The sequence below is a fragment of the Tasmannia lanceolata genome, unplaced genomic scaffold (assembly GCF_043159265.1).
Source record: "Tasmannia lanceolata isolate RefF3 unplaced genomic scaffold, GAP_Taslan_0.1 ptg000023l, whole genome shotgun sequence".
Lineage (NCBI taxonomy): Eukaryota > Viridiplantae > Streptophyta > Magnoliopsida > Canellales > Winteraceae > Tasmannia > Tasmannia lanceolata.
This window is the reverse complement of record NW_027518700.1, coordinates 12,407,545-12,429,675: the sequence shown is the minus strand read 5'-3', so window position 1 is coordinate 12,429,675 and position 22,131 is coordinate 12,407,545. Positions and strand designations below refer to the sequence as shown.

General features: G+C 41.1%; 1 protein-coding gene across 1 annotated transcript; it reads left to right on the top strand.

The window, feature by feature from the left end:
• Positions 1-15,856: 15,856 nt before the first annotated feature.
• Positions 15,857-19,299, top strand: LOC143855791 (uncharacterized). Its single transcript, XM_077365855.1, has 6 exons — positions 15,857-15,949; positions 16,466-16,627; positions 17,042-17,374; positions 17,603-17,788; positions 17,885-18,333; positions 18,447-19,299. The coding sequence occupies exons 1-6, from the start codon at positions 15,857-15,859 to the stop codon at positions 19,297-19,299; spliced, it is 2,076 nt and encodes a 691-aa protein (XP_077221970.1).
• The last annotated feature ends 2,832 nt before the right edge of the window (positions 19,300-22,131 follow it).

The following is a 22,131-nucleotide window of genomic DNA, read 5'->3' as shown; positions in this document are numbered from 1 at the left end:
TGTTTGCTTTATTTTATTTTATTTTGGAACTGAACTGGTCATTTGATCCCATCTGATTTCTCAAAAGCCGAAATTGGCTTCGCTTTAATGGTTGGAATGCTTAGTATCCTTGGAGATTTATTTTCTTACATATAGAGAGATTGCTAATCTATGAGATGTCGAAAACAGATAAATTTCTTATTTAAAGAGTTTTGCACAATGCTCTAAAAATAATTAAAATCCTTGTTAGAAAATGGGTTTTTCTCTATATGTTGCTAGTAGGATACAGCTTGTTCGTAGAGGTTTGCCTGAATTTCTAAATGCCGTGAATTAATTCCAAGGGAATTTCTAATATCGGTTTCAACTAACAAGTTATGGAGGCATTTGTTGATCTACTTGATGAAATTAGATTTATGAATGTAAGAGGCACTAATGCTGACCATCATCTGCATGCTGAGTTCATTGGGGGGTCATCTTTAATTCAAAGATTCTATTGTAAAATTGATAACCATCAGTTAGGCGGCATATGTCTTATCCTGAGTTCATGTCATGTTCTTCTAATCCTCATTCGGTATTGATTTTGCTCAAAATTTATGGACCAAAGAAGAGCATTAGATTTCTCCATGTGAAACCGAATCTGGATGGTTGATTTGTTGTGTGGATAGGAGTATTCCTTCTTGCAATAGTCCTATCAGAGTAATTTCTTTCCATCTGAAACTTGCTATAAATTCGGCTTGGTTATTTCATCATAGTCATGGAGGTCGTTTAATAGATAATGGGTAATCATGGTGATCACCCCACTTTTTCAGATTTGATGACGTCCACATGGCCGGGCAAGTGTATACTTAGTACTCATTCAAGGTGAGTTGTAGAGAAATGGGCAAATGCAGGAATTTGATCAAGCTTATTTCACCTTCATTTCTTCCTGTTGACATCATCGTGGGCAGCTTATTGTGTAGAAAACCTCAGAAGGACCAGGAAATGTGGTTTATGGTTAGATTGCTTAGAGTTCATCCCTGGTTCTCCTTTTCCCCCTATTGGATCATGTATCTAAATTTTGTTTCTGGGTTTCCCTGAGTGATTATAGGTTTTTCGTTGAGGCTTCTTATTGTCTTCATCGCTTGATCTTTTCGATATAATTAGAAGCATCTCTCGGGTTTAAGGCTATGACGGAATGCTTCTTGAGCGTTGCCCTTTCCCTTCCTCCCTTAGAATTTTCGCAGGTTAAGGGATTTCTTCCTCTTTAGAGTCTGTCATAGAGAGTTTAGGAGTCCGTCCTACCATCCTAGGGTTTAGGAGCCTGTCCTACCCTCATAGAGTTAAGGAGTCTGTCCAACCTCTATAGAGCATAGGAGTCTGTCCTATCGTATATGAGTCAGTCTTCAACATAGGAGTCAGTCCTATCATCATAGGGGTTAGGATTCTGTCCATCCTCTCATCAAGTCATGTGATTTTTATCCGCTCTCGCAAGGTATAGGATGCTGTCCAACCCTTGCAGAGTCGTGATTCTGTCCAATTCCCCTGCAAAGCATAGGATGCTGTCCAACCTTTGCGGGATATCAGGAGTCTATCCTACACTTATGATGATAGGATTCTGTCCTCTTGTGTCAAAAATTCAAAAGCACTTCAAAAACATCTAAAAACCAAAAATCTCAAAAATCAAGAGTCATTAAGAGTAGTTAGGAAATTCTAGTCCGAACTACGGATGGCTTGATCCCTAGCTGAGGGGTACGTAGGCAGCTCAGGCGTGCAGCTGGCATCCTGAGTCCAGTCATCACCTTTTTTTTTACACCATTTTACAAATATTTCTCACCTTTTCGTTCGAACTACGTTGGCTTGATCTCTCTTCGCAGGGTACGTAGGTAGCTTGGGTCCACCCAAGTTCAGTCAAACCTTTTTAATAAATAGTTCAAACATTTCAAAACAAAAGCAAAAATGGGCAAGGATAGTGATTGCCAGGTCACTCGGAGCCCTCTTTTCATTCCATTTTCGGTTTTCATCGTGATTTTCCGGTTTCCATCGGTTTTCTGACGTTTTATCGGTTTTCTGACGTTTTATCGGGTTTTTGGACGGGCGATGACGTAGCGTGGCCCCTTTATAGGAATTGTCCTCGCTGAGCCCAATGATAGGTCATGACGATCGCGAGACTTGTCCGATCTTCAGCAGATTAGGATCGCTGGGCTTGATTCCTTTTGAATCGCCCTCTGAGCCTATCGTGTGTTCCATCTTTTTTCCCCTGGCATTTTTGGTTCTCACATGCCGTTGATTTTCCGATTTCTTTCTTTTCTTACACCTTTTAGCTTGCTGTGTGCTTATCTTAGATTTCTCGTGCATTCTAGTTTGTTTGTTCTTCTAGCGTGCGATCGATTGCCATTTTCTTAGTCTTATCTCTTGCATAGGCTCGCATGCTAGTGTGTTTACTTTACTGCTTTGATTGCTTAGCTATAGCGTTTATCCATTCGTCTTAGCTTGATTATCTGTCTAAACTTAGATATTTGCTTTCCTCATCTCATTATATCTGTCATTATCTGCTTAGCTGTAGCTATGCATGCGATTGTTTATTGCTTTCTTAGATGTGATGAGTTAGGATTAGATGCGATGAGTTAGGATTTGGATGTTCACTTTCTTTGCCCATCCCCGGGTCATGCATGCTTAGATAGACGTTTTCTCGGGGATGATTGATCCCATTTCACATGATTTTTGCCCGAAACTCTTCAAAGTTAATAATAAATGGCATAAGAGACCAGGTGCTTGCACTTGGGCAAATCGGGGGCGCCTAACCCCTTCCTCATTCGTCATCAGGCACGGATCTTTTGTATCTCTGGTTATCTGTTGCGACAGAGCACATCATGGGATCCAGGGCCTACTTCCTTGGATGGTGACTCTTTCTTGGTTTAAGGTAGGCCTCGAATCTGGGCTAGTCCCCGAATCGGGAGGTATCTCACTTTGCATCGCCACTCATGCTGTGAGGGGCACTATTTCGAGAGTTCCTTGGTGGGGCTCTCCTTCACGTGGATGATCCTGAGACTCGTCTGGGGGCACGTCCCCCCGGCTTCTCTCGGATCGGGGTCCACACCTGGCCAATGAGTGGGCAATGTTTTGTGTAGGGGGAGAGTTATTTCTTTAGTCATTAAAATGTAATAGGGTGTCTATTAGTGTGCTAAATAGCCCTTAGTAGGGGTATTTTTGTCTTTTACGTAGTTAGGAGTAGTATAAAGGGGACTTTGGTCATTTTTAGGTGGACTGTTTTTTGGAAGAGATCTGAGTTTGGAAGAGTTGAAATTGGGGATCTGAGCTCCAGCTCTATCCTAACACTTTTTTTTTTTGAAATGATAATATATTAAAAAGGTGAGCCGAGATGGACCACCCGAGATAACAACGATAATACATAATAATAATAAAATAAAAATACATCAAGATATCACACACTTCTCACGGAGGAACGAAATCGAACCACTCCAGCCCTTCTTTTAGAACTCCAGATCTAGCGAGGGAGTCTGCTTCCCCATTTGCTTCGCGACGAACATGCTTACATACCATGGATGATTCTGCAATAAGATCATGAATTTCCTCAAAGTAACTTAAAAATCTCCAGGGAGGAACCACTTTCCCCGATAACCAACCGATGACATTTGAAGAGTTTCCTTCAACAATTGTCCTATCATAAGAATCAACACTTAGACGCTTAATCCCCTGATATACTGCCCTTACTTCCGCTTCAGACGAATCAGAAATTCCAATTGGACCTGCAAAAGCCCACGACACTCCCCCTCGGGAGTCCCTACAAAGGCCTCCAACCCCAGCTGGACCCGGATTCCCAAGACTGGACCCATCAAAATTCAGTTTAATATGACCTTCAGGAGGGGCTTCCCACTTCTGACTTCTCTTCTCTCTTTGCAAACCTTCAGCACACACAATGCACCACCCCTCCCAAAGATCGAAAACTGAGACGAAATTAAACAGAGGGATGCTTTTTACCCAAAAAATAACTAACGCTATGATTTTATTATATAACCAATAAGCTGACTTTGCCGCTCTTTCGAATACTCTCAAGTTTCGTTCCTTCCAAATGACCCACCACAATGCTATCAAACATAACCTCCAGAGCACCTTACCTTTTTTCTTCCAGGGCACAAAATCCCAACTCGAAAATAAATCTGCTATAGACTTGGGGAAGACCCAACAAATGCCAAATCTGACCAGAATGAGAGCCTAAATCGCCCTTGAAACCTTGCAATGAATAAAAAGGTGGTCAATCGATTCCCCATCCTCCAGACATAGCGAGCAATGATCCACCAGGCACATACCCCTTTGTCTAAGAAAATCAATGGTCTGAATCCTCCCATTACACACTGCCCAACTGAAAAAAGAGACCGATGGGGGCCCCAGAAACTTCCAAATAACAGCACAGCTACGGGATCCAAACGCAGGCAGAAGATGATAATAAAAAGATTTCACTGAAAAAATGCCAGAAGAATTCCAAATCCAGATCCGTTTGTCCACCCCACTTCTTTTTATATAACACCCCTCAATAATATTAAGCAACTGAGAGATATCCGGTAATTCTCGCTCAAAAAAATTTCTTCTGAAGCATGGGGACCAAACCACCTGATTGTGAATTCTCTTGAAGCAATCAGAAACCTTCGCTTCTTTGACCGAGGCTACTGAAAACAACCTAGGGAAAAGCGCCGCCAAAGGTTCAGCGGCACACCAAGGGTCCAACCAAAATTTGATGCGATCGCCTATGTATACTTTAAACCGAATGCCCGCCTCAAAATTTTGCTTGAGCCTCAAAATATTACGCCAAAGTGTCCCTCATTTCTTACCATACTTATCATCCGAACACCAATTACCTTGTAAGAACCCATACTTGCTCCCTATAACTTTTACCCATAGCGAGGATTGTTCCACACCAAAACGCCATAACCATTTGCCCAAAAGAGCACGATTGAATGCTTTCAACCTCCTTATCCCCAGCCCTCCATTTTTTATAGGAACACAAACATTTCCCACTTTACTAAAGGGATTCCTCCTTTCGTATTTGAACCACCCCACAAGAATCTTCTTTGAATCTTTTCAACTTTCAAATTACACTCACCGGGCAGCTAAATAATGACAGATAGTATACCGGAATGTTAGCCAAAACTGCCTTGACTAACACCAACCTTCCACCTTTCGACAAAAGTTTTCTTTTCCATGTTTCCAACCTTCTTTCTATTCTTTCTACAATAGGAATCCATAGCTCTTTTCTCGGATTTCCAACCCCCAAAGGGAGCCCAAGATACGATGACGGTAAAGACTCCAGCCTGCAACCCATCACATCTGCAAAATTGATAGCTGCTGCTAAAGGAGTATTTATAGCAAACAAACTGGATTTCTGGAAATTTGATTGTTGAGCAGTAATCAACTCATAGCATCTTAGCAAAGCCTTCAGATTTAAAATCTTGACCCTGTCAGAGGTACAGAACAAAATGGTATCGTCAGCAAATTGCAAAAGCGACACTTCGACTTTGTTTCGACCGATGATAAAGCCCTGCAACCGCCCCCTACTGCTTCCTCTTACCATCAACCGGTTAAGGGTCTCCACAATAATTACAAACAGAAAGGGAGAGAGTGGATCCCCTTGCCTCAACCCTCTGGATGACTTAAAGAAGCCTTTTGGCGACCCATTTACCAAGACCGAAAACCATGCCGAGGAAATGCATTGCTTCATCCACCCCCTCCAGCGGTTTCCAAAACCCATCCTCCCTAGAAGATAATCCAAACAATCCCAGTCCACTCTATCATAGGCCTTCTCCATATCAAGCTTGCATAATACTCCCCCGGAGCCACTTCTTGAATATGATTCAATGACTTCATTCACAATTAAAGAACAGTCCAAGATTTGTCCCTTACTAACAAAAGTACTCTGACTATCTGAAATTAGTAATGGGAGCACTACTTTAATCCTGTCTGCTAACACCTTGGCCAACACCTTGTACCGGCATCCAACCAGACTGATTGGCCAAAAATCAGACACCCTGGAGGCCCCTTTAACTTTGGGAATCAAGGTGATAAAGGTGGCCCCTGTGCTCCTATCAAGACTCATACCTTCAAAGAACAGCTCTATCCTAACACTTAACACAAGGAAGACACAGAGACGAGGAAGATCGGATCAACAATTCACTTCCAATTTTCTGGTGATTTTTCTTCTAAGTTCTTGTTTGTAACGAGAATTATTAAATCATTCAAGGAATTTCAGTAGCTCCCTTTTGTCCCCACGATTGAAAACATGCAACTGAATTTCCATCTATCTTGTATGCTGTTGAATTCAAGGAACATTTCTCAGGGAAAATATATTCATTGCCTTTTCTACATGTTGTTTTGCCGATTCTTTTGAATTCTCCTAAGAAATTGCATCAGATCATCCGTAGCTATAACTAGTTTTGGAGAAAGCTCCGTTGCATGATAGTTCATTGTACGCACTGTTGATTTGAGCCTTTCAAGACAACTACACCATTTAATTCTAGAAGGTCCATTACTAGATCGATGTCTCTCTTGTTTTGTCTGTAACTAGTTTGTATTTAAACGAATTAAATCATTGAGGAATTTGCAATTCGGTGAGAAAATGTATGAACATATCATGTTTGCTTGAATGCTACAACTAATGCACACTATTACAAGATGTTGTGACTGGAGAGAAAATGGACAGAAAACTTAGTGCCAATTCTTGTGTTCGGGACATTAATTGTGGGCTGATTTGATACATCCGGACCTCATATCAGAGTTTTGCGCTTCCGATAGATTTACCTACGTCACTAACTCAAACTATTTCCCTTAACTTTCAAAAAAAAATTTATATTGAATGGTAACTAATCCTTCCTTCAATAATATTCTCTTGCAAAGGAGCAAGAATTGAAGCCGCCCCCAGGTACTCTCTCTCTCTCTCTCTCAAACCTAAAATTGTGTTTGTTCACATATTTCCCATTTTTTTTAGGTATCTACTATGCCAGAGGTCCTTGGTGAACTTGTTCGATTTGGTTGTTCGAAGGAACATTCTAATAGCAAATGGAGCGATTTGCCAACTGGACATTTCCAGTTAAATTTTGATGGATCACATCATCAAGCTAACGGCAGTACTTCTTTTGAGGGGGGTCATTCGGAATTGGTGTGGATGTCCTGTATTTGTTCGCGCATCACAGGCGTTGATATTCATGGTGCTGAGATGTTTGGGGAAATATATGGGATACAAGCGGCAATCCGCCTCAAAATCAAGAATTTGAGGGTGGTTGGAAATAATTCTACTGTGATTAACGCATTGAATGGGAAGGCAGTGGTGGGGAGAGTCTCGGGCTTTAGGGAATCATTGCATTTGGATGATTTCGAGAGCATCACACTATGTCATGAAATTAAGAAGTTGGGAATGAATAAAGTTGCGGATAGAGCATCACACTATGTCATATATGTCCCATTCCTATCTCCATCTATTTTGATGGAAATGGACATATAAGTACCTTTCCTATCCGGGATTTGTGACGGTTGGATTTTGTAAGACTAAGACCTGGATATTTTTCAAAGGATCGCACATACATTTTTTTTTGTAAGTAAATTGATCAGATATTAGAATTGTTTGATTTTGTCATTAGAGATCTATGTTCTATTAGATTGACGTTCCAGATCAATCAAAGTGGGGCCTGTCTACTTAACCAGTTAGCGTGATTAAGTAGTCCTTCCTTGGGCCTCATACTTATGATTTCCTTAATTTTAAGTAGTGATGGGGCCAATCAAAGGATGCCCCACAAGCATGCATATTTTAGGGAACGGAAGTGATATACTCGCCCCATGTTCTTCCCTAGGCCAACCGCTCTACTAATTATGACTCATTTTTACACTACAAGGGGGTGGCCCAAGCAAGAAAACTAACGGAACGGAAAAACCTATGGGCCCATTAGATACGGGTGCCCGAGTAAACCCAACCCAACAGCGCCCGAGTTGCACCCATATCTAATGGGCCCTACAATATATGACGAGTAAACTAAACATCTGCAACTGTATAATTTTAACCTTCTGATCTGTAGAGCTTTCTATCGATATGTTTTTTCTTTACTTGTCCTTTCATCTAATTTTATGTCATACAATATGAATAGCCAGGATTGTGGGCATAGGTGGGATCATTGGGACCTATTTGTTATCATAATCTGAAATGAACAGGGCCTAATTTGGCCCATTGCCTCTCCTCCAATCATGATCAGATGGTTAAATCATTCACCAACCTACTACTATTCATTAGAAAGTCATATTTTCCATCTATCATTAATGCCGGTTTTTTTTTACGTTGATTGATCAATGGCTTAGGATCATCCATCAAGATCAAACGACAGGCCATGTTTCACCCAAAAAGGGACCCATCACCCTAAATTACTATGTGCAACGTGGGACGTAGTTTTTTAATAAGAAAAATGAAAAAATCAAGTGGTAACCACTTTTAGAATACTCATACTAAACAATGTGGCCCCACCTTAATCACTTGTGAAATGAAGAGTAATATTAGAATTTTTCATTTTGGTGATGTTATTGTTATTTGATTGCAGTACAATTATTTTTTTTAATTTTTATAAATATATAATAAAATATTAAAATATATTATTATATTCGGCGTACCCGCACCCTGTTTTTTTGGCAAATCACGTACCCACTTACCCGTATCGTGTCGTACTCACACCCCGTACCCGTACCCGTGCTTCATAGACTAAAATTAATGGGTTTTTTTTAATAAGGACAAAGTATTTATCTCCAAAAAAGAAGAAAACTGGAAAGCTGAACAAGGAGATCCTGCAAGAGCTAATAAATATCGATAATAAAGGTACAACCACTACCACAAAAGCTAGGAAATCCCATCCGAAATTACGAACACCGGGACTAGGTCACCCTCTCCCACAAGCTCATCTGCTCACTCATTGCCTGACCGCCAAACATGGTAAAAAGCGACCGCTCAGAAAAATGATTCGCAAACTCATCAATCAAATCCATGAATATACAGGGTACTCTATCATGGTGTCGTGGCCACTGAATGAAGTTACAATAATCAGAATCAACAATAATATAGCTGACTCTGAATTCTTTAGCTAGGGCGGATAAATGCTGAATCCATGAGTCTAGATGATATTACATTTTTACCTCATTTAGGTGATATGTCAAGGGATACCATCCAAAGGCAAATATACCCTCAGCTACACGAGCAATGTGACTCAGGTCTCCCATTCTCAAAGTAGGACTAAAATACCCCCACATTTCAACACTCTCTCCCTCAAATTGGTGCAAAGATATCAACTAATTAAGCGTATGGTGCTTGATTAACACACAAGATTTCAAATAAGCTTACAAAATACCGACATATTCTCACTTGATTAAGAAAATGATCAATATGCTGCTTAAATGTTGACATGTGAAAAGAAATGGATTTTGTATGATGCTTATCAAGATTATCAACCAAAGGAGTAAAAGTAGTGCCGTTAGAGACAACCATATAATTTTGAAGAGTCTCGTTAGAGACAACAATATAGTTTTGAAGAGTACCGTCTCTCCTTGAATTTTCCTACGAGGAAATAAGCCCCATCCATGTATTCCAGATCTACCAAAGCAAACCCGCCTATGTTTGGTTATCTGGACGTGTGAATAAACATGTACAATGATGAGTATAGAATCAAAAGAATAATTAGTAAGAACGCAGTAATAAAACACTGAAGGGGTAAATCATTTGCCTGTAAGTACTTCAGTCGTTCCCTAAATGTAGAAACGGATTTGGGATCCTTTTCTTCCTGTTGAAATAACAAGCATGCACCTTTTTAGGATCCATATAAAAGATTAAGAGAAAAAGATGAAATTATGGCAGCATTAAGGGCCCAGAAAATATTAAGTAGAGGATGTGAAGGTTTCTTGGCGTATGTGAAGAAAGAGGATGATGGTGTAGGGTTATCAGCAGCTGATATTTCCGTGGTGAGTGAGTTCCTTGATGTTTTTCCAGAAGATCTCACGGAGTTGCCTCCCCACAGAGAGATCGACTTTACCATTGACCTCGAGCCAGGGACCTTACCCATTTCCAAAGCACCTTATCAGATGGCCCCTGTCGAGTTGAAAGAATTGAAGGAACAGTTGTCTGAGTTGCTTGAGAAAGGATTCATCAGGCCAAGTTCTTCGCCGTGGGGTGCTCCTATTTTATTTGTTAAAAAAAAATATGGCAGCCTCCGTTTGTGCATCAATTATCGGCAACTGAATAAGGTTACTGTCAAAAATCGTTATCCTTTGCCTAGGATCGACGATCTTTTTGACCAGTTGCAGGAAGCTTGTCACTTTTCTAAGATTGATCTCAGATCAGGGTATCATCAGCTACGTGTCAGAGATGAGGACATATCCAAGACAGCTTTCAGGACCCAATACTGTTATTTTGAATTCGTGGTAATGCCATTTGGGTTGACTAATGCTCCAGTCATCTTTATGGATGTAATGAACAGGATCTTCAAACCCTTCTTATATCAGTTCATTATAGTATCTTTTGACGATATACTCATTTATTCTAAGTCCAAGGAAGATCATGCAGAGCATCTGAGGAGAGCACTTGAAACTTTGAGGCAGAATCATTTGTTTGCCAAGTTTTCCGAGTGCGAGTTTTGGTTTGAGAGCGTGACATTCTTAGGTCACGTGGTTTCTAGGGAGGGCATCTCAGTTGACCCAGTTAAAGTAGAGGCAGTGTTGCAATGGAAACATCCTTCTAACGCAACTGAGGTCAGAAGTTTCTTGGGGCTAGCCGGTTATTACCGAAAATTTGTTGAGGGGTTTTCTACATTGGCTGGTCCTCTGACCAAGTTGACTAGAAAGAATGTCAAGTTTATTTGGGCGGAGGAGTGTGAGCAGTTTCCAGGAATTGAAGAAGAGGTTGACTTCGTCGCCTGTACTTGTCCTCCCTTCTGAAGGAGGGGATTTTGTTATTTATAGCGATGCTTCCATAAAGGGGTTAGGTTGTGTACTTATGCAGGATGGGAAGGTGATTGCATATGGCTCACGACAGTTGAAGCGGCATGAGGTGAATTACCCCACCCATGACTTAGAATTGGCAGCTGTGGATTTTGCGCTCAGGATCTGGCGTCATTATTTGTATGGTGTGAAGTTTAAGGTTTTTACGGACCACAAAAGCCTCAAATACCTGTTTGATCAGAAAGAATTAAATATGCGCCAGAGGAGGTGGCTTGAGTTCTTAAAGGACTACGATTTTACATTGAGCTATCATCCGGGTAAAGCCAATGCGGTTGCCGATGCTCTCAGTAGGCAAGGAGGTGCTAGACTTGCATGCTTGATGATGGAAGAGTAGAAACTCGTTGCGCAGTTTACAGATTTGACATTGGGTGTTTGTAAAGTGGGTGAAAAATCAGTCTTAGCAAATTTTGGAGTTCAGTCAGACTTTTTGGAGTCGATAAAGGCGGCTCAAGCAGATGATTCAGAGTTGGTCAGGTTGAAGAAAGAGGTAGATTCCAGACCAGCCTTTTCAATTGGGGCAGACGGTTACTTGTACTTTAAAGGCAGGATATGTGTGCCAGCTAAAGAAGATCTCAGAAGGAGTATCTTGGATGAGGCCCATAAGTCTCGCTATACCATTCACCCGGATAGCACCAAGATGTATCATGATTTGAAAAGAAACTTCTGGTGGAGCAGAATGAAAAGAGAAGTGGCTAGCTATGTTTCGAAATGCTTGACTTGTCAGAAAATAAAGATTGAGCATCAGAAACTTGGAGGCACTCTATAACCTTTGGAGATACCCATGTGGAAGTGGGATAGCATTTCTATGGACTTCATCATGGGTTTGCCCAAAATCATGAACGGCTGTGATAGCATCTGGGTGATTGTTGATCGTCTCACAAAGTCTACACATTTTATTGCCATGAAAAAGACTTGGACTTTGAACAAGTTGGCTGAGGTGTATGTGGCACAAATTATCAGATTGCATGGAGTACCTGCTTCTATAGTTTCAGACAGGGACACTAGGTTCAATTCTGGGTTTTGGCGTAGGTTACGAGAGGCTTTGGGATCGAAGCTAAATTTTAGTACCGCCTATCATCCTCAGACGGATGGTCAGACCGAGAGGGTTAACCAGATTGTTGAGGACCTATTGAGAGCCTGTATTCTCAATTTTGGGGGAGACTGGGAGCGACACTTACCCCTAGTCGAATTTGCATATAATAACAGCTATCAGCAGAGTATTCAGATGGCTCCCTTCGAGGCTCTTTATGGTCGTGCTTGCAGATCCCCGTTGTGCTGGGTTGAAGTAGGTGAGAGGCAGTTGCTTGGGCCGAAATTAGTGGAAGAAACTTCTAAGAAAGTAACCTTGATCAGAGAGAGGTTAAAGGCAGCTCAGAGTAAGCAGATGAGCTATGCCGATCAACGGCGTAGAGAGCTCGAGTTCGCTGAGGGAGATAAGGTGTTTGTTAAAATCTCGCCTTTCAAAGCGGTTATGCAGTTCGGCAGGAAGGGTAAGTTGAGCCCTCATTACATCGGGCCTTATCGCATCTCTAAGCGAGTTGGATCTCGAGCTTATGAGTTGGAATTACCTCCAAACCTTGATCGGATGCATAACGTATTTCATGTATCCATGTTCCGTCTATATCATCCCGACTCTTCTCATGTGCTAGAGGAGGACGAGGTGGAGCTTCAGGGTGATTGGTCCTTTTCGGAATGGCCTGTGCGCATTCCGGAGCGCAAGGAAAGAGTTTTGCGGAACAAGTCGATTCCCCTTGTCAGAGTACTTTGGCGTCACCATGGCGTCGAGGAGGCTACTTGGGAGCGAGAATCCGATATCCAGAAAAATTTTCCAGAGTTATTTGGATGTACACCTTTAGTTATTTAGTGATACCGTTTATGTTTGAAATCATTGCTAGGTAGTATCATATCAAGATTTGTTGTGTAACCCTTGATGTAATTACCCTTATCGAAGAATTGAGAGAGGAATTTCAGGGACGAAATTCTTTTAAGGAGGGTAGAATGTAACGACTACCCTCCTTTATCTATAAAGTTATTTTTTAAAACTGTAAATTCTAGACCATTAAATCAAAATTTAGGGTCGAGATTATCGATCTGCCTTGGATCGATTCTCGAGAGTGATTGTTTCGTCCTTCCTTGATTATCTTGGATCAAACGATTTGAGAATCAAGGGCCCTAATTTAATTCAATAAATACATGAAATGGCTAGTAATTATAGGATTTTCCTTGAAAATTATTTTACATGGAAAAACAACTTAAAAGTGGAGAATAAATAGCAAGTGGAGAATCCCACGTTTTCCCTCTTGTGGGAAAACGTGTGCACTTTCCTTAAGGATTGTGGGCTCACTTGAAGATCCTTTTTAAAATCCAATGTTTTAGTATGTCTTGCTGTTGAATTGATCTAACATTCAAAAGCCATTCAATATACATAATTAGGGTAAGTGATTAGGGTCATATGATGGCTAAGTTAAGAAGGTTAGTAAGGTTGAAAAGGAAAAACAGTTGGAAATTTTGGGGAGGGAAATCACGATCCCTAAAATTGAGAGAAGAGTGGGCAAAACTCAAGATTTCTACATGGAACGTATATTTTGTGGGACCACCTATCCTTGCTTTGAAATTTAAAAATCCCGCCAAATTAGCTACACTACCTTATTGTTAAGATCAAAAACAAAAAAAACAAAAAAAGGGGAAAGAATACACTGAGAGAGGAAGAAAGAGAGAGGCTCGGGCACAACATCCTTGTTCTTGGCTGGGAACCCATCTTGCTACTTCGTCTTCGCCATTCACCACAGCCGAGAGGTATGCTGATTTTGAGTTTACTTGAAATTACTTGATCAATAACTACCCTCAATTCCATGGCAACTTCTTCATCAAACCTTTTTTGAAGCCATGGAATTGCATCCCCAACCTTGTATACAATGGAACCCTCTTTGTTTATTTCTTTAAAACCCATTCCATTTCCAAGATTTCTTCCATGCCCAATCTCACGTTCCAACACCTGCAAAACCCACACCTATGTTAAAAGAAAAAAATAGGGATGCTGTAAACAAAGGAAGCAAGATACAAAAAGGGAAAAATAAATAAAGTAATCTATACATACTTATCACCTAGTTTTACCCTTGAGACACCCCTTTTTTGTTATTCGTCTTTTCTAAAGACATGCGTCAGAGGCTGTTCCAGCATTGTTATATTTTATTGCCACTAATGAAACATATATGAGGAATTCTAATTTTCCAAAAATTATTATAAGAGACTTTAATAGTTAGAAGTCTATTTGAGAAGTAAACTGTAAATATGATATTTTCCCTATAGGCTACTCATAAGGGATAGCAGCATTTGAGTATGTAGTAGTAATTGGATTAGTTCCTAAATAGAAAACTTTAATAGTTAGATATTTGAACAATTAAAGTTTTTCCCAAAGGTTGTAATGCACGGTTTTATCAGTTCCTAATAGATCCTACAAAATGATTTTCTTTTATAATTTTCAATCTATCAGTTCTATGCTATTAACCCTCTTAGTACAATTTTGTGTACCGTTAGTATCTCATCAGTGATGCATATAGTATTTTTTTTAAATAATTGATCTACATGCCTTGCTTCTAATCTACAAAATCAAAACAGTAGGTAAAACCCAAAACAAAATTGCAACAAAGAAAGAAGATTGTTCTGTTGACTAAAGAGTTTCCAAATAAACCCTATTTTGAGTGTATCATCTAATTTTGTGAGTGCCCCAATGATTTTTTTTACCAACTAGTTATACTCAGTAAGATAAGATTAAATGACTTCCGTACAGATTTCCCCAGAAATGTCTTCGTACACACACATTATTTTATTTCGTCAGGTTCCAAAGAGATGCTCTCATATATTCCACGTTCTTGGTACTAAAGATCAAATAAATTTTATGAGAAAATCTTCTTGAACAATAAAATTCACCTATTAGCATACACACTTAAGGTTCTAAAGTAACGGTAAGGTCTAATTCACCTTAATAAAAATTTTAAGCTTATGACAAACTTAGCGTATGATTCTTTGCTTTCAGGCCTACTACTTCCTTCTCCCACTTAAAGGGGCCCATTTTAATCTCTCACACATCTCAAGGTTTAAAAAGGCAGGTGACAGCTAGACCTTGCTTTGTAATGGTTTCCAATATAACTTGTCATATGCAATGTAGTTCTATTTATAAAATTGTGTCTTATTGATACCTGCTTAGCTTAATTATACTTGCTTACCTGGAATGAAATGAAATGAAAAATAAATTGTTCTAAACCTTATGCGAAAGAATGCAGGAAAGAAGACAAAGGTAATGTACTTTAAAATCCCTAATTGCATATCATACATGGGGGAAAGTGAAGGGAAAACTAAGGGTGTGGTGGTATCATCCTGGGACTTAAGGTCCATAGGCCAACGCGAGAAGCGTGTACAACCTTTCGTTGGCAAACCATCCAAAGGGATAGTATCCCCGAAACGGCTCGGCATTAAACGGGAGACCGAAATTCGAGTCCATAACGCCACTACATTTGGACAGGGGGTAGTGGGTAGTCGTGCGACAAGGACACCGGCAAAAAGGAGAAAGTCAGAAAAGAACTGATAGCAAAGTAAACTGGGGAAAAACCGGATGTACTGGGGAATGTGCTGTCTCAATTTACATAATCGTTGCATACATAGTATAAACTTGAATCATTGTCACTCATTTTTATTATATTGCCATGGATAGTGTAATTCATTTTCAGTCGTTATTATTGTTTCTAGATATTGCTAAGGATTTGGATTATATTGTATGTACTTTTTATATTGTCTCTCTTACTCTGCTCGGTCTCTGGAGGACCCTGCTATAACGTTGTTTTCTCCACCACAGGGGTTGAGGCGTTAGATGGCGGAGCGTTTGCAAACGAAGAAACCATGGGATAAGGGATCGTGTGATCGGAGAGTTCGCTTCATGGATTATTGCGCTATGACGTCTTGGGTCATTTTTTATTTTTATTTTGTCGGGACTGTCTTTAGTTTGAACTTTCGTAATTAAAACTTTACTTTTCATTTGGAGTATGAGTATTGAAAGAACCTCTTGTTATGGTAGACTTATTTAATTTGGAATAAGATTTTTGTCGTGGTTGTTTATTTTCTTTAAATATATATATATATATATATATATATTTCTATGATTTTTGCGTTGTTCTTTTGCTTGTAGCGACTTGACGGAATCGGGTCGTTACAGTTGTGGTATCAAAGCTCTGGGTTTTTGTGAAAGACCTGGACTACGTGAGTGTGGGTAGGTTATAGGATTGGGGTAGACAATTAAGACTTGACGACCAAAATATATGCACTTTGATTTCTTTACCCTTAAAGTGAAGACACAGTACTAAATTTTAATACTACTCAATCAATGGCAAACAAAGTCTTCTATTAGTATGGTACTTCCTAGCAATAAAAAGATTATGTCATTGATATATATACATATGACTATGTATTGTTCATTTTGCAGATGTACCAGAGGAGGGGAGCTGCTAACCAGGCTAATGTCCCTAATAATGATGGACATAAACCAGCTCAGCCCGATGCGCATGGCCAGGATGGACCTGACCCAGCTCAACCTCAAAATCAAGATGGTCTGCAAATGCTGGCAGAGATTCTTAGACAAAATCAGGTAGCTAATCAGACCGCCCTTCAGGCCATCGCAGCCAATCTCGGGGCTCCTTAGGAGTCGAGGCCTCGTGAGGATGCCCCTCAGGTACACCGTCAGTTCCGAGACTACCATCCATCTGAGTTTACTGGTTCAGGTGACCCCTTAGCGGCAGATCATTGGCTTACAAAGGTAGAGGGGATTTTTGCCGTGATAGAGTGCACTAGCGTTCAGAAGATTCGTCTTGCTTCCTTCCTACTGAAGGGAGAGGCGGGTGTCTGGTGGCGGACTGTGGTTCAGAACTATCCCGCAGTCTTGTCTGGAACTTGGGGACAGTTCAAGTCCCGCTTCAATGAGCAGTTCTTTCCGGAGCGCATAAAAGATCAGTTGGCGGGACAGTTCTGAGAACTAAAGCAGGGGGCATTGACTGTGGCTCAGTATGGAGCCAAGTTCAGAGAGCTGTCATGTTTTGCACCTGGATACGCAGCTATGGAGGCAGATCGAGTTCAAAAATTTGTTAGCGGTCTTCGCCCTTCCATTAAGGCGAGTATCGTTAACCTTGGTACTAGGACCTTGGCAGAGGCCTGTGAGAAGGCCGAAGTGACAGCAGACTGCGAGAAATTAGTACAAGCAGCTAGATCTCAATCAATTGCTAGCAAGAATCAGGGACTTCCACTCAAAAAGCAGAGAACAGATGGTGGTTCGCAATCCAAGACCTTGTGCCCTCTTTGCGAAAAATTCCATTCAGACCAGTGCTGGAAAACAATGAACGTCTGTTTCAATTGTGGGGATCCGAACCATAAGCAGAGGGATTGCCCTAACAAGAAGCGTCAGCAGTATGCCAAGTAGCCATATCAGCAGTAGCAGTAGCAAGCTCCTCCTAGACCTCCACCCCAGCCGCAGCAGGAAAATCAGTGGAGGGGAAACCCAAATCACATACCGGTCCAAGGAAGAAATGCACCCCAAGCTGCTATCAATCGGGTCTTTGCCTTGAGTCAGCGCGACGCTGAAGCATCTGATGCAGTTATCAAAGGTCAGCTTCTCGTTAATGGTATATCTGTTCATGTCTTATTTGATGCTGGCTCTACATTATCGTTTATATCACCTGATTTTGTTCAAGAATTAGCTTTATCTCCGGTACCTTTACTACATCCGTTGAGAGTGGTCACATCAGTAGGCGATGTGGTAGTTACTGACATGATATGTAAGGGTTGTATAATTAAAATTGGGGACCGTGAGCTTTAGGAAGACCTTGTATTGTTGAATATGAATGACTTCAAGGTCATCTTAAGCATGGACTGGTTGGCGTCTTATCACGCCAGTGTGGATTGTTTTCATAAGGTGGTGGTGTTCAGAATACCCGGAGAGGAAGAGTTCATGTTTGTGGGTGTGAAGCGCCCTGGCAAAATCAAAATTATTGTTGCATTAAGGGCCCAGAAAATGTTACGTAGAGAATGTGAAGGTTTCTTGGCGTATGTGAAGAAAGAGGATGATGGTGTAGGGTTATCAGCAGCTGATATTTCCGTGGTGAGTGAGTTTCTTGATGTTTTTCCGGAAGATCTCACGGAGTTGCCTCCCCACAGGGAGATCGACTTTACCATTGACCTCGAGCCAGGGACCTTACCCATTTTCAAAGCACCTTATCGGATGGCCCCTGCCGAGTTGAAAGAATTGAAGGAACAGTTGTTTGAGTTGCTTGAGAAAGGATTCATCAGGCCAAGTTCTTCGCCGTGGGGTGCTCCTGTTTTATTTGTTAAAAAAAAGAAGATGGCAGCCTCCGTTTGTGCATCGATTATCGGCAACTGAATAAGGTTACTATAAAAAATCGTTATCCTTTGCCTAGGATCGACGATCTTTTTGACCAGTTGCAGGAAGCTTGTCACTTTTCTAAGATTGACCTCAGATCAGGGTATCATCAGCTGCGTGTCAGAGATGAGGACATATCCAAGACAGCTTTCAGGACCCAATACGGTTATTTTGAATTCATGGTAATGCCATTTGTGCTGACTAATGCTCCAGCCATCTTTATGGATGTAATGAACAGGATCTTCCAACCCTTCTTAGATCAGTTCATTGTAGTATTTATTGATGATATACTCATTTATTCTAAGTCCAAGGAAGATCATGCAGAGCATCTGAGGAGAGCACTTGAAACTTTGAGGCAGAAGCATTTGTTTGCCAAGTTTTCCAAGTGCGAGTTTCGGTTTGAGAGCGTGACATTCTTAGGTCACGTGGTCTCTAGGGAGGGCATCTCAGTTGACCCAGTTAAAGTAGAGGCAGTGTTGCAATGGAAACAGCCTTCTAACGCAATTGAGGTCAGGAGTTTCTTGGGGCTAGCCGGTTGTTACCGAAAATTTGTTGAGGGGTTTTCTACATTGGCTAGTCCTCTGACCAAGTTGACTAGAAAGAATATCAAGTTTATTTGGGCGGAGGAATGTCAGCTCAGTTTCCAGGAATTGAAGAAGAGGTTGACTTCGTCGCCTGTACTTGTCCTCCCTTCTGAAGGAGGGGATTTTGTAATTTATAGCGATGCTTCCATAAAGGGGTTAAGTTGTGTACTTATGCAGGATGGGAAGGTGATTGCATATGGCTCACGACAGTTGAAGCGGCATGAGGTGAACTACCCCACCCATGACTTAGAATTGGCAGCTGTGGTTTTTGCGCTCAGGATCTGGCGTATAATTTGTATGGTGTGAAGTTTGAGGTTTTTACGGACCACAAAAGCCTCAAATACCTGTTTGATCAGAAAAAATTAAATATGCGCTAGAGGAGGTGGCTTGAGTTCTTAAAGGACTACGATTTTACATTGAGCTACCATCCGGGTAAAGCCAATGTGGTTGCGGATGCTCTCAGTAGGCAAGGAGGTGCTACACTTGCATGCTTGATGATGGAAGAGTGGAAACTCCTTGAGCAGTTTAGAGATTTGACATTGGGTGTTTGTAAAGTGGGTGAAAATCAGTCTTAGCAAATTTTCGAGTTCAGTCATACTTTTTGGAGTCGATAAAGGCGGCTCAAGAGATGATGCAAAGTTGGTCAGGTTGAAGAAAGAGGTAGATTCCAGACCAGACTTTTCAATTGGGGCAGACGGTTACTTGTACTTTAAAGGCAGGATATGTGTGCCAGCTAAAGAAGATCTCAGAAGGAGTATCTTGGATGAGGCCCATAAGTCTCGCTATACCATTCACCCGGGTAGCACCAAGATGTATCATGATTTGAAAAAAAATTCTGGAGGAGCGGAATGAAAAGAGAAGTGGCTAGCTATGTTTCGAAATGCTTGACTTGTCAGAAAATAAAGATTGAGCATCAGAAACCTGGAGGCACTCTAGAACCTTTGGAGATACCCATGTGGAAGTGGGATAGCATTTCTATGAACTTCATCATGGGTTTGCCCAAAATCAAGAACGGTTGTGATAGCATCTGGGTGATTGTTGATCGTCTCACCAAGTCTGCACATTTTATTGCCATGAAAAAGACTTGGACTTTGAACAAGTTGGCTGAGGTGTATGTGGCACAAATTATCAGATTGCATGGAGTACCTGCTTCTATAGTATCAGACAGGGACACTAGGTTCACTTCTTGGTTTTGGCGTGGGTTGCAAGAGACTTTGGGATCGAAGCTAAATTTTAGTACCGCCTATCATCCTCAGACGGATGGTCAGACCGAGAGGGTTAACCAGATTGTGGAGGACCTATTGAGAGCCTGTATTCTCGATTTTGGGGGAGACTGGGAGCGACACTTGCCCCTAGTCGAATTTGCATATAATAACAGCTATCAGCAGAGTATTCAGATGGCTCCCTTCGAGGCTCTTTATGGTCGTGCTTGCAGATCCCCGTTGTGCTGGGTTGAAGTAGGTGAGAGGCAGTTGCTTGGGCCGAAATTAGTGGAAGAAACTTCTAAGAAAGTAACCTTGATCAGAGAGAGGTTAAAGGCAGCTCAGAGTAAGCAGAGGAGCTATTCCGATCAACGGCGTAGAGAGCTCGAGTTCGCTGAGGGAGATAAGGTGTTTGTTAAAATCTCGCCTTTGAAAGCGGTTATGCGGTTCGGCAGGAAGGGTAAGTTGAGCCCTCGTTACATCGGGCCTTATCGCATCTCTAAGTGAGTTGGATCTCGAGCTTATGAGTTGGAATTACCTCCAAACCTTGATCGGATGCATAACGTATTTCATGTATCCATGCTCCGTCTATATCATCCCGACTCTTCTCATGTGCTAGAGGAGGACGAGGTGGAGCTTCAGGGTGATTGGTCCTTTTCGAAAGGGCCTGTGCGCATTCCGGAGCGCAAGGAAAGAGTTTTGCGGAACAAGTCGATTCCCCTTGTCAGAGTACTTTGGCGTCACCATGGCGTCGAGGAGGCTACTTGGGAGCGAGAATCCGATATCCAAAAAAAATTTCCAGACTTATTTGGATGTACGCCTTTAGTTATTTAGTGATACCGTTTATATTTGAAATCATTGCTAGGTAGTACCATATCAAGATTTGTTGTGTAACCCTTGACGTAATTACCCTTATCGAGGAATTGAGAGAGGAATTCTAGGGACGAAATTCTTTTAAGGGGGGTAGAATGTATCGACTGCCCTCATTCATCTATAAAGTTATTTTTTAAAACTGTAAATTCTAGACCATTAAATCAAAATTTAGGGTCGAGATTATCGATCTGCCTTGGATCGATTCTCGAGAGTGATTGTTTCGTCCTTCCTTGATTATCTTGGATCAAACGATTTGAGAATCAAGGGCCCTAATTTAATTCAATAAATACATGAAATGGCTAATAATTATAGGATTTTCCTTGAAAATTATTTTACATGGAAAAACAACTTAAAAGTGGAGAATAAATAGCAAGTGGAGAGTCCCACGTTTTCCCTCTTGTGGTAAAATGTGTGCACTTTCCTTAAGGAGTGTGGGCTCACTTGAAGATCCTTTTTAAAATCCAATGTTTTAGTATGTCTTGCTGTTAAATTGATCTAACATTCAAAAGCCATTCAATATGCATAATTAGGGTAAGTGATTAGGGTCATATGATGGCTAAGTTAAGAAGGTTAGTAAGGTTGAAAAGGAAAAACAGTTGGAAATTTTGGGGAGGGAAATCACGATCCCTAAAATTGAGAGAAGAGTGGGCAGAACTCAAGATTTCTATGTGTAACGTATATTTTGTGGGACCACCTATCCTGGCTTTGAAACGTAAAAATCCCACCAAATTAGCTACACTACCTTATTGTTAAGATCAAAAACAGGGGAAAGAATACAGTGAGAGAGGAAGAAAGAGAGAGGCTCAGGCACAACATCCTTGTTCTTGGACGGGAACCCATCTTGCTACTTCCTCTTCGCCATTCACCACAGCCGAGAGGTATGCTGATTTTGAGTTTACTTGAAATTACTTGATCAATAACTACCCTCAATTCCATGGTAACTTCTTCATCAAACCTTTTTGGAAGCTATGAAATTGCATCCCCAACCTTGTATACAATGGAACCCTCTTTGTTTATTTCTTTAAAACCCATTCCATTTCCAAGATTTCTTCCATGCCCAATC